Source organism: Aegilops tauschii, chromosome 3, assembly GCF_002575655.3.
Source record: "Aegilops tauschii subsp. strangulata cultivar AL8/78 chromosome 3, Aet v6.0, whole genome shotgun sequence".
In the NCBI taxonomy this organism is placed as follows: domain Eukaryota; kingdom Viridiplantae; phylum Streptophyta; class Magnoliopsida; order Poales; family Poaceae; genus Aegilops; species Aegilops tauschii.
In genome coordinates, this window is record NC_053037.3 from 556,971,510 (window position 1) to 556,983,361 (window position 11,852).

Consider the following 11,852-nt stretch of genomic DNA (forward strand, 5'->3'; position numbering starts at 1 on the left):
CAGTTAGCTGTCAAAATAGATAAATGTTCAAGGGTAGTTGGAGATGGGGTGGGATCCTGTAAAGATGAGCAGACAACTATTTGTAGAACAGATAGTATTAACCAAATAAATGAGCATACATCTCATCATTGGCCATTTGTATTATACTGAGGATTGTTATATTCATGAGAGTAATTTGAAAGTTAGCTAGATCTGTATCTTGATCCAGCATATCCCTAAGTCAAGGGCCATGCATGCATGCATGTAACATGGATCAATCAGTACATGTATATACAGTGAGAACTATGATGGTGATGATAATTGAGCATTATACTATTTGCTTGTGTACAATCGACATGTATCCACTTGAGCTTAGTATAGTGTATATATACAGATTCTCGGTGTCATAACTATCCAGAGCAGCTGGATATATCATGCAGACTTTGTTAGTCGTTGTCAGTTATGCGCAGGTGAGGCCATCACGTAACAGAGATTAATTAAGGGACTCCATGCATGAGCACTCTCTGACTCTGTAATATACAATCAATTAACCTACACCTATAGCTAGCACAGCTGCGCAAGGGCATTAGTTAATTTAGCACATGAACAAAAAACAATCAAGCACAAGGACAGCCGCATCATACATATATGCTCTACATTTCACCAATTGGTTATGGCAAATGAAAGATTGCGAGATCATTATGCAATCATGCAGCGCGTTCGACAGTTTTATTGGAATCAAATCAGAAGATGCAGCAAACGGATAGTGCCTCCACGTTGCGCACACACGGTTTGTAACTCCAAATTTGCAGTGTATATATTACTAGCAAGTTGATCGCCTCTCTCCATTGACATGCATGGCCATCATATAAATGTTGTATTACTCAATTGTTCATTTACTTGATTAAATGGTATACACAAAAACATAAGACTTGATACGTGCCGCTCACTACTCACTAACAGCACCAAATCAATGTCTTATAATCCATATGTAGATGTTGATTGACTTTTTTAGAAGAAGAAAAATCATGACGGAGAAATAGTTTACGAACATGCTAATGGCTAGGCTGCGTTAGGAGCATGTATATTACAGAAAGCTGTCATGGTACTAACAAACTGCTTTCCCACGTTGTGTTAACAAATAAATAAGCTAGAAGTGTACCTTCACGCAGCTGAAGAGACCGATAGCTTGTCCTTCAGCAATCAGCATTTATTCATGAATGTAAAACTATTAAGGTGCCACAGTTTGCTCTCTTAGATGATTGAATTTGAGCCTGAGTACAGGGTATCTACAGGAAATTGACAGATAGGCACATTCTGAGCAGCCATGGAATGCTCACAAGATGGCACTGCTCACCAGACACATGTTGATAAGGCAGTTAAAATGTCAGTACAGATGCCCATCTGTTCCAGACACAGTAAGTAGTTCATATTTTCTTTAAGTTTAGTACTCCATAACTTCGTTCTTTTCCTCAGTCTACTGTCAGCAGAAAACAGATACACATCAGAACACATGTATGTGCATGTAGATACAAACAAATCTGGATTCTAATCTGTAAAGATGGGAATGATAGGAGTGACATGTCCTTGCTGCTTTGCTCAATCTCTGTGTGATCAATCAATCCATCAATCCCATAAGACACATGCACCTCCTCTCTCTTTTTGTGATAGATTTCCTTTGTTTGGCACACCTTGAAACAAATGTACACACAACTCATGAACCATGATGGCAGCCAAGGCGGGGGCACTTGATAGCCAAGCACTGTTTGGCTGCCTGCATCTGCATCTGCATATTGGCACTTGCATAGGTACTAGATACACACATAGATATTGGATTTCACTTTGCCTTGTGCTGCAGGCTGCCGCAGTGTTTTGGCCTGCCCACACTTCTGCATGCCTATAAAGTGTGCACACACACACACACACACAAGCACACAAGGGAGAGAGAGAGAGAGACTTAAAGCTCTGTGTCTTTTCCCCATTTCTCTCTCTCATATCTCCAATGTGGCAGGGGAGGAGGAGGAAAAGATTGAGCATGACAAGATGTTTGGATTGGGGGAGGTCAGGGTTTTGATCATGGTCTCCTGTGATGTGTCAAGCAGGAAGATCTTGTGGACCATGCAACACATGCATGCATGCAAGCTTGGCTGCATGCTGCAACCTTTGCATTGCTGCAGCAGGGCAGCACACAAGCCTGCAGGCAGCCATGCACACACTGATCATGCCATGGAAAGACACATCACTGAATCTTTGTGAGCCAGCTCAAAACCACACACACAGGCAGGCAGGCAAGCAAGCTAGGCTTGTTCTCTGCTTTGTTTTTGTCTCTAGCTGTCTCTGAAAAAAGCCTTGTGGGTGTGGCTAGCTAGTGCTCCCACTGCATGCAGGCTGGATGGCTGGCTGCTTCACTCACTTGCCAGCACATACATAATTGCAGGAACAGGCCTGCCTCAGGCTTAGGGCATCTTTCCTCCCTGTTCATGTGCTGTCTCCTTTTACTGTTTTTGTATCCTTGTTTGATGGCCTATGGCTGTGGGGGTGGGAGTAGATGTGTTGCTCCTCCTCACAAAAAGCTTAGCCAGTACAAATTGGCGGTACAAATCTATGCATGCAAGGCTCTGAAAAGAGCCATGCATTAAACCAGCATGCATGTAGAAAGCAGTACTATGCAGTCATGCATGCATGCACGCACACGTATGTGCGCAGCACCTAGCTCTATGCAATGCAATGCACTCACTGATGCCTGCTCCTAGACAGTTCTCTCTTTCAAGGGCTGCTCCTAGACTGTGTCATGCTTTCTGGTTTGCAGCTTGCAGGCTAGGAAAATAATCTTAATTAAGCTACTCCACTCCAAGCAGAAAAGGCAGTTAGTAGCCTTGACAGGGCAGGCTTTGAGTCCAGCGCAAACCTAAAGAATATGAGTAGAAGAAAAGAAGCAGAGATTGTGAGCATCAGTGACAAGGAATAATCACCTGTGCTGGCTCCAACAGAGATACAGAAGCAGAGATTGAGAGTATCAGTGACCAGGAATAATCACCGGCCTGGGCTGGCAACAACAGAGATACCTAGCCCATCTTGTCAAATTTCCAAAATCTGGCTGCTCAAAATACTCCACCATTTGACAGTTATTATTCCATGTACACTGGATGATGGATTGGCAGCAGCAGCCAGGTAGAAGCCTTCTTTTTGTCTCATGCCATACATACCTCTCACTGTTGCCATGCTGCAAGCAATATTGCCTCTCAATTCAGTTTCCCATATACTGCCCATAGTACACCATATCATATCAGCCTCAGCAGATGGTACAGCATATGGTCTGAGTCACCCAAAAAGAGAATCATCCAGTAGGCTCTTTTTCCTTCAAAGAGAGAAAGAGAATCCAGTAAGCTTTATTAAAAGAACCACACCACCACATAGTCCTCCTACCTCTCATCCCTGTCAAGGCAAAGTTGCAAATATGCACCTGCATATTGTTTCCTACTGCTGCAGGCTTGCTGTTTGACCAGATATGTAGAGTACATGGCCCTTTTGTGCCATGCAAGGCAATCAGACCACAGGAGCAGCACACAATGCACCAGGCACTTGAATCATGACAGGCATGACCAAGCTCTCCTATCCTCTCCTGCATGCTCCAGCCCCTAGAGATGCATGCTACAGCCTCACACCCTCAACAATATCTCTTTTCTCTTCTCTTCCTTGATCTTGCTAGCAGCCAAAACATAACAAGACAAGCAGAGGCACATTGGACCAGGGAGACAGTGTTGCTCCAGTTGAATTGAATCACATGCTTGTGCAGTCCCAGCAGCATGGCACAGCATTTCCCTTACCTGCCTCCTGATGATGGTGGCACTTGAGTGACTGTCCTCCCTTGATATGCACATTGCTCACATCCATAAATTAACCAAGGGCCCAAGGCCCAACTAGTTTCTTCTCATTGGCAAAAGGCCAAGTTCCTCTTCTGACTTGCCATACCAGTTCACCATAATATCTGCATGTCCTTGCAGCACAACTGTAAAACCATACTACAGTCTAGCAGTCTACAGCTGTACTTAAAGGAGAGGTCTCAAAAGAAAAAGAAAAAACACAGCTGTAAAACCTACACAGCTGCACCTGATGCGGAGCCATGTTGAGATAATTCAATATGATCAAACAACAGTATTATCCTACACACTGATCACTAGAAGAGTGTTTAACCACACACGCGGAGCACTTGGGAGATTTTAAGATCCAATCTTGTTTCAACCGTTCTGACACTAGGTTTATGAAACTAGACCCACCAGTATCAAGTCACATAAACTAGATTTGACAGATACTGATTCTCAGATATTTTTTGTCAAGCTGGTTTCGGACATGGTCGATGCAGCTAATATTGCGCCTTGAAAGGAAGTCAGTAATAAGAAGGGAATTGGTATCTACATGATTTCAGTCACTTACAAGGTTGTACAGGGATTTCTTTTTTCTTGAATTCGACAAAACAGTGTATAGAGCCGTGTTAAGTTTCAAACTATGATGGATGATAATACAGTCTGTACAAAATCAAAACCACTTCAGACAAAGGAAAATGAAGGGTCCTGAGGTGCACAAAAGAGCAAAACCAAGGCATGGTGCACTACCAAGATGACCCAGTAGATCTAGCATAACAGCAGCAGAATTCTTCCAATTGTCCATTGTCACTATTCACTCAAGCTTCTTAAGTTTGTCAACAGATGCAACCTTCTCTTGCTCAACGGGGAAGTACTTGATTCCGATGAGATCACCAACTTTGCTGATAACCTGAACAATTTGCATGAAATTATGATCAGGGGATGTATTGTGTACACAACGCATAATCTACAAATGCATTCACATGCCATGGATTCAGATCAATTGTACTCTGTATTTGGTATTAAAGTGAAAATGTCGCAACAAAGCATGTAGGGGCATTGATAAGAGTGTTGACTTTACCTCCAACCCTTTAATTAGATCCTCCCTTGATTGAGAAGCTGAGATACATATCCTAGCTCTGGCAAGTAGTAGCGGCGTTGCAGGAAATGCAACAGTCACAACAGCAACCTAGAATTACAGAACATGCCACATTAGCGAAAAGAAAATCAGAACTTCGCCAAATAAAAACATAAACATGAACTGCTTGAGAAATTCTCATGCAAATGTAATAAACAGAGGATGACGTGCATCTAATGGATGGCCGCTACATATGAAAACTCACATTTTGTCTCAAGCACTCCCTTGAGAATGCAGGAATTTTAGCAGGATTGTAAAGCATGATAGGCATGACAGGTGAGTCATTATCTCCCAGCACCTCAAAACCCATTTTCTGAAGCTCTGAACGGAAAAAATTGCTGTTCTCCCGAATCTGAGCAAGTTTCTTTGCCCCTATTTACAGCAACGACTGCGTTAGGAATTTCCCCAAGACAAGAGACACATGGAAGCCATAAAAGCATTAAATCCTTCCTGATATACCTCTGTTAGATCCATCTTCCCCAAGGACGACCTTTATCGCAGAGATGACCTGCTGGACTGCTGGAGGCGACATGGATGTTGCATAAATATGGGCTGGGCATGCGTGCTTGAGATGGTGAATGATCTCCTAAGAATATAGAATGGCATATGGGTCAGATTTATCAAATATATATCGTTGAGTCAAGAATTGGTAGGTGGACCTTTCATACTTTTGATGCTGCAATATAACCTCCGCACGATCCAAACGATTTTGTAAATGTTCCCATCATGATGTCAACATCAGCTGGATCCACTCCTAGTAGTTCACATACACCTCTTCCAGTCTTTCCAACAGCTCCAATACTGTGTGCCTCGTCTAAATATGTGTAAGCCTATTAAGATGTTTATAAGAACTCCAAGTCAATACACTGATACATCACTACCAGTTTGAAATTTTTGAACAGCTTGTGAAGTGCAGTACTCCCTCCGATCCAAAATAAGTGTCAACTTTGAACTAAGGTTAGTTCAACCTTAGTTCAAAACTGCGACACTTATTATGGATCGGAGGGAATACTATGTATGACATAAGTACCACTTCTAGCGTGCAAAGGAACTACAGTTTTTCATTACTGATAACAGAACAAGGAGTCGGTATGCGCAATTCTCACACCTTGTATTTCTTGCAGACAGCCATAATCTCAGGAAGGTTGCATAACTCCCCTTCCATGCTATAAATTCCCTCAACAATCACAATTATCTTCTTCCATGGCCTGTGTGTACGAGGTTGCCCCCCTGCAATCTGCTCCCTCAGTACGTCTTCCAGATGTGCAGGGTCTGGAAGAAAATAAGGGAAACATTAAACTTCCTGCCTCATCGTTAAGTACACATCATGAGATGCAGCTGTTAGTGAGCTTACTGTTATGTTGAAAAACCCGGACAGTAGCCCCTGAACCCCTGGCTCCATTCACTATAGAAATATGGTTCAATGAATCGCTAACTATGAGTCCCCCCTGGTATCATTAAAATACATTAGTCCAGCATGTATCAGAAAAAAATAAGACAAATAAAATACTCTGCTCACCACAGACCTTCCCAATCAAAATAGGAATGATCGCAGAATTTGTCACATAACCCATGCCAAAAAGAATAGCCGCAGGCTTGCCAACAAATCGTGCAACTAGTTCCTCGAGCTCCGTGTGCAGCTTAGTATTTCCTAAGATTATACACAGATCAATTAGCGTTAGTTTCACCATACTATTGAAGTATTAAATGGAGGCAAACTATGGCATGGACATATAAGCACCTACCTCCATCAACTCTGGCACTGCAAGTACTGGCAGAATATTTCTTGAGTGACTCAATAACACGAGGAGTGCAGTACTCATCTGCTGCAGCAAAACCAAGGTAGTTGTAGGAACCCAAGTTAAGACACTTGGATGTTTTTGTGGTACGTCTGCGTTAAAGATGCACTGAATTAGAGACTAGCATTCATCCTGGGATAACATTTGCTTATGCTAATTAGGTGTGGAGTCAAATGTGAGAAAAACATACTGAAGTGTCTTGTTGCCGTCATTTGAGTGACGCTCAACTACATCGAACCAAGCATCGGGCGCACTGGCAATAGGTCGGCCAAAACAGTCCTGCCCACCCAACAAGGAAAGGTAAACAAAAGAAGTGATAAACATGTCATTCCTGAGGGTGCACATATCATAGCGAAGCATCATCCCACACATCACTCTCCATAAAAAATCATTGGACGCATTGTAGAGATATGGTTTCACACACATCTACTCAGACAAAAGATTAGTTCTTTCTGATAACTATTTATTCTGCACATTGGAGTGGAATAGCACAGAAAAATGCAGAAGAATGAATGACACATTCAAGATGGCTCAAAACAAGCAACCCTTTCACTTCATTCAACCATTAATTAGAAGAATGGACCAAAGTTTCAGTTGAGATCTCATGGCTCTGGCATAAAAATTGGGGTTTATGTATTGTACATAAAAGGCAAAGAAAAAAAGGCTAAAAAAAGCTAGCAAGCACAACAACAGATCAAATGAATTTTCAGTTGGGACAGTTTCCAAGTCTCCATCATGTGATCTACCTAAGCAGGCACTAAATTTACCACGCCCACCACCACTAGGCAACTCAAGTCAACTAACTCAGAATCACATGATCCAAGCCCACCTTCAGAGAAAAAACAAGTTGTAATTCTGTGAATCGTCAAAGTGGGGAGGAGATCTCACCTGGATGCGGAGGTAGAGGCGGCGCGTGTAGAAATCCTCGTACCCCAGGCAAATGGGCGCGTAACCCTACGGAGTCAGCAGCACGAGCAGCGTCAGCACCGGGGGGGAGAAGAAGACGGCGAATCTGAAGTAACGAACGGACCTTGAGGTTGCTGGATTTGCCGGCGTCGAGGATCCGGCGGAAGAAGTCGCGGAAGTGGCCGAAGGCGAAGAGGAGGCCGTAGCTGAAGAGCGTGGTGAGCGCGGTCAGGTACGGGAGCCTCACCATCCTCCTCGCTCCCTTCGACGCGGCACGCGGCGGGGGGCGGGGGGCGGGGGGCGGGAGCGGTGTTTATTGGCCGCCTGGGCGCGCGACGGGGTCGTCAACGGCGGCGTGGGGTGGCGACCGGCCAATGGTTTCCGATGGCGACTGGCTAGATTGGAAAATTGGAATCTTTGGGATTAGGGTGGGGGGTGAGGCTAACGGGGCGGTGGCGACGCGCGTTTGAACGTGGACGGCGACGACGGACGCAGCGCGTCAGGGACACGGTGGGGGGTCCGACTCCAGCTCACCCGCGGAGCATCGCACCGCACCTCACCTCCGTTGATTTCGAGGTAATTTCGTTTCAAGAGAAAATTCTCCGATTATTGCAAAATATTTTTCAGGACGACCGAGTCCTACTTCCAGAGAGGCGATTAGTAGTACTAAAGCTCTTATATTTCTTTATTTACGGAGGGAGTATTAACTGCTAACAGAATAGGTTTATCAGCTTTTATATATTACTCCCTCCACCCCGTAATATAAGAGTGTTTTTTACACCACGATAGTGTCAAAAAATTTCTTATATTATAAGACGGAGGGAGTACAAGATACAAGAAAAAGTTCTAGAAAAATTGTAATAGGATCCCCTAAAAGATTGGTTTTGAGCAATCCATAATTTCTTTAATCGAAGGCATTGCCCCCGTTTTAAATTATAAATCCTCGAACAACATATGCAAGTGTTGCGGCTTAAACGTCAAGGCCATCATCCATCATCGCAACATTCTTTGGGGAGGCACCGACGTATTTTGATTGTGTCCTTGTCCATCCTTGATTGGTCAAACATGGACACAACTTCATTTCATTCTGGTTACAGAGGTCAGATCTTTCAGTTATAATTCAATCTAACTGTTCTGTTATTGGTCGCTGCATTAACGGATTAGTCGTTCGACAAATCTGATCATGGACATCTCATGCTGGAAATTAAGAGGCTTCCGGAATTGCGAGGGTTTATTCCGCGGGAATTAGATCATCATCAAAATAGTGTTGCTCATTGTTTAGCTAATATTGGTCATTCTGGAGGCAGCACTGCATGTTGGTTGCGCTGTGTTCCAGACAGTGTATCTAGTTTTGTATTAGCAGACTGTAATACTATTTCAGAGGAATAAATCCATTATTCTCCCGCAAAAAAAAGTTCATTTGTGTTCGCCGCCGAAAAGGGTCATTGCCCTCTCACCCTAGTTTGAAGGGTGTTAAACCCTCGATACTCTGAGTGGTTTACCCCCAAAAACCCAATGAGCAATTGGCAATCAAGATGTCAATGGAGAGGGTGTCGGGAATGCCAATCACACAAGTTGAGCTCCTGAAACACCGCGTCAACCATGTGAAAACTAAGCAGAAGACAGAGTTGCAACACACACTCAAACAAAAAAAACAAGGTGTATAGAGGATGACCACGTCACCGCGAAGGACATGACTCATCGAAGCATCATGCTCTCGCCAACCCCGATGGTCGCTCCAAGCATATAGGGGAACCATATCCCCTCATGCCCAGGCCCGAGGCGACGACCCATAGGCTAATAATGGCCACTCTTGGGAAACGTAGTAGAAAAATAAAAAATCCGTCCTATAAATAAACTCGGGATCACTATGAAAATGCAGATAGCTTTAGATCTGATATTTACCAGCTATGCAGTGAGGATTAGAGATTGGTGAAGATGTTGATGCAGATTCCTATGGATAGGATTAAACGTCCCAACCATGAGAATTGTTTCTCCAGATGGAGGATCGAAGGAACGGTACCTCTGCCAGTATCGATGCGTATGAGATCACCGATCCAGCAGAGCTTCGCCGTCCAAAACGAAGACCTATCGGAGAACTAGAGGCAGTGATGGAGCAGCCTTATGGCGGGAGAAATTATTTCTCACGCGCGCGAGAGAGATATGTGGGGGGGGGCAACCTTGAAGCAGAATTATATTTGGGTGGAGGGGTGCCCTCGTCTCTTTGCATAGGTGCAAGGTTAAGGGTTGGCTTGAAGGAGGGGCTCCACCACCAAGGGGTGCGCGGCCCCCCAACCCTAGCTGCCCCTCTAGGCAAAGGGGGCGATGGCCCCTACATGGGCTTTTGGCCCAAGTGGCTGCCCCACTTGGCCCATCCAATGGAGCAACCCCCTAGCACCTCCCAGAATATTTCTTGATTTCTGGAACCTTCCTAGAGCTTTCGGTGGCTTCGAGGACACTCCGGGACTTTCCAAGTTTTATTGAACTTTTTTGGTTTTCTCCGAAACTTTTATGGTTCCTCTTCAAAATACTTTCGACTTCTTCGGAACTCTTTCAGTGCATTTCCTCTCATACTCCTAACACCTTTTAGTACTTAAAAACGATGATCCTTAAGCATGTGACCTTGCAGGTTTGGTAATGTGCAGACTTGACCCAGAGCATCCTCTAGTCAATAATCAGTATTAGGATCTGGCATCCATATTGACTCCTACACATACACGAATAATTATTGAGTGAACCTTTTGTTTGTGTACACAATTCCCTTTGCTTCATGATACCTGACAAAACCTGAGTGAGACTTTTATCGATATCCTTCTAAAGCAACAAATTGATCACATTACCAAGTTATCCTCGTTACCGGTTTTGGTCCGTTTTCTCGTTTTCGTATTCGGGTATCCCCGTATCATGTTGTGTCTGTCTAGACGACGATGGATACCGTAATACCAAGAGGGCCCAAAGAACTATAAAGTCCCTATATATACTTTTCTGATGTACCCGAAAGTTTTCGTTATAATCACCCTGTAGGTAACATTTGACTAACCCCAAAGTACATTGTCTGGCATAAAGGTACTTGATACTCTCATGGTGTAAGTGTTGGGGATCGTAGCAGAAATTTAAATTTTCTACGCATCACCAAGATCAATCTATGGAGTCATCTAGCAACGAGAGAGATGAGTGCATCTACATACCCTTGTAGATCGCGAGCGGAAGCGTTCAATAAAACGGGGTTGATGGAGTCGTACTCGTCGTGATCCAAATCACCGATGATCCTAGCGCCGAACGGACGGCACCTCCGCGTTCAACACACGTACGGTTGGGACAGACGTCTCCTCCTTCTTGATCCAGCAAGGGGGATGGAGAGGTTGATGGAGATCCAGCAGCACGACGGCGTGGTGGTGGAAGCAGCGGGGATCTCGGCAGGGCTTCGCCAAGCTCAGCGAGAGGGAGAGGTGTTACGGGGGGAGAGGGAGGCGCCAGGGGCTTGGGTGTGCAGCCCTCCCTCCCCCCTTTATATAGGGGCCCTGGGGGGGCCCGGCCCCTGGAGATCCCATCTCAAGGGGGGGGGGGGCGGCGGCCAAGGGAGAACTTGCCCCCCAAGTCAGGTGGGGCGCCCCCACCCCCAGGGTTTCCAACCCTAGGCGCAGGGGGAGGCCCATGGGGGGCACACCAGCCAACCAGGGGCTGGTTCCCTTCCCACTTCAGCCCATGGGGCCCTCCGGGATAGGTGGCCCCACCCGGTGGACCCCCGGGACCCTTCCGGTGGTCCCGGTACAATACCGGTGACCCCGAAACTTTCCCGGTGGCCGAAACTGGACTTCCTATATACAAATCTTCACCTCCGGACCATTCCGGAACTCCTCGTGATGTCCGGGATCTCATCCGGGACTCCGAACAACTTTCGGGTTACCGCATACTAATATCTCTACAACCCTAGCGTTACCGAACCTTAAGTGTGTAGACCCTACGGGTTCGGGAGACACGCAGACATGACCGAGACGACTCTCCGGTCAATAATCAACAGCGGGATCTGGATACCCATATTGGCTCCCACATGCTCCTCGATGATCTCATCGGATGAACCACGATGTCGAGGATTCAAGTAATCCCGTATACAATTCCCTTTGTCAACCGGTACGTTACTTGCCCGAGATTTGATCGTCGGTATCC

At 45.2% G+C, this 11,852-nt stretch overlaps 1 protein-coding gene across 1 annotated transcript; it reads right to left on the minus strand.

Annotated features, from left to right (window-relative positions):
- Positions 1–4,370: 4,370 nt before the first annotated feature.
- On the minus strand, positions 4,371–8,121 carry LOC109776860 (long chain base biosynthesis protein 2d). Its single transcript, XM_020335527.4, has 12 exons — positions 7,810–8,121; positions 7,668–7,733; positions 6,970–7,058; positions 6,726–6,871; positions 6,507–6,631; positions 6,335–6,428; positions 6,089–6,252; positions 5,649–5,810; positions 5,440–5,566; positions 5,186–5,352; positions 4,924–5,031; positions 4,371–4,752 (listed from the first exon to the last, which is right to left on the minus strand). Exons 1-12 carry the CDS (start codon positions 7,933–7,935, stop codon positions 4,657–4,659), a joined length of 1,470 nt encoding a protein of 489 aa, XP_020191116.1. The 5' UTR covers positions 7,936–8,121; the 3' UTR covers positions 4,371–4,656.
- Between the last annotated feature and the right edge of the window lie 3,731 nt (positions 8,122–11,852).

Bases quoted from the DNA above. Each gene is read 5' to 3' on its own strand.
- LOC109776860 (XM_020335527.4), bottom strand. From the start codon at position 7,935: ATGGTGAGGCTCCCGTACCTGACCGCGCTCACCACGCTCTTCAGCTAC. The intron at 6,253-6,334 runs GTAAGCTCACTA...ATTTTCTTCCAG, and splicing joins CCGGGTTTTTCAACATAACA to ACCCTGCACATCTGGAAGAC. The intron at 5,567-5,648 runs GTATGAAAGGTC...CTATATTCTTAG, and splicing joins GTTATATTGCAGCATCAAAA to GAGATCATTCACCATCTCAA.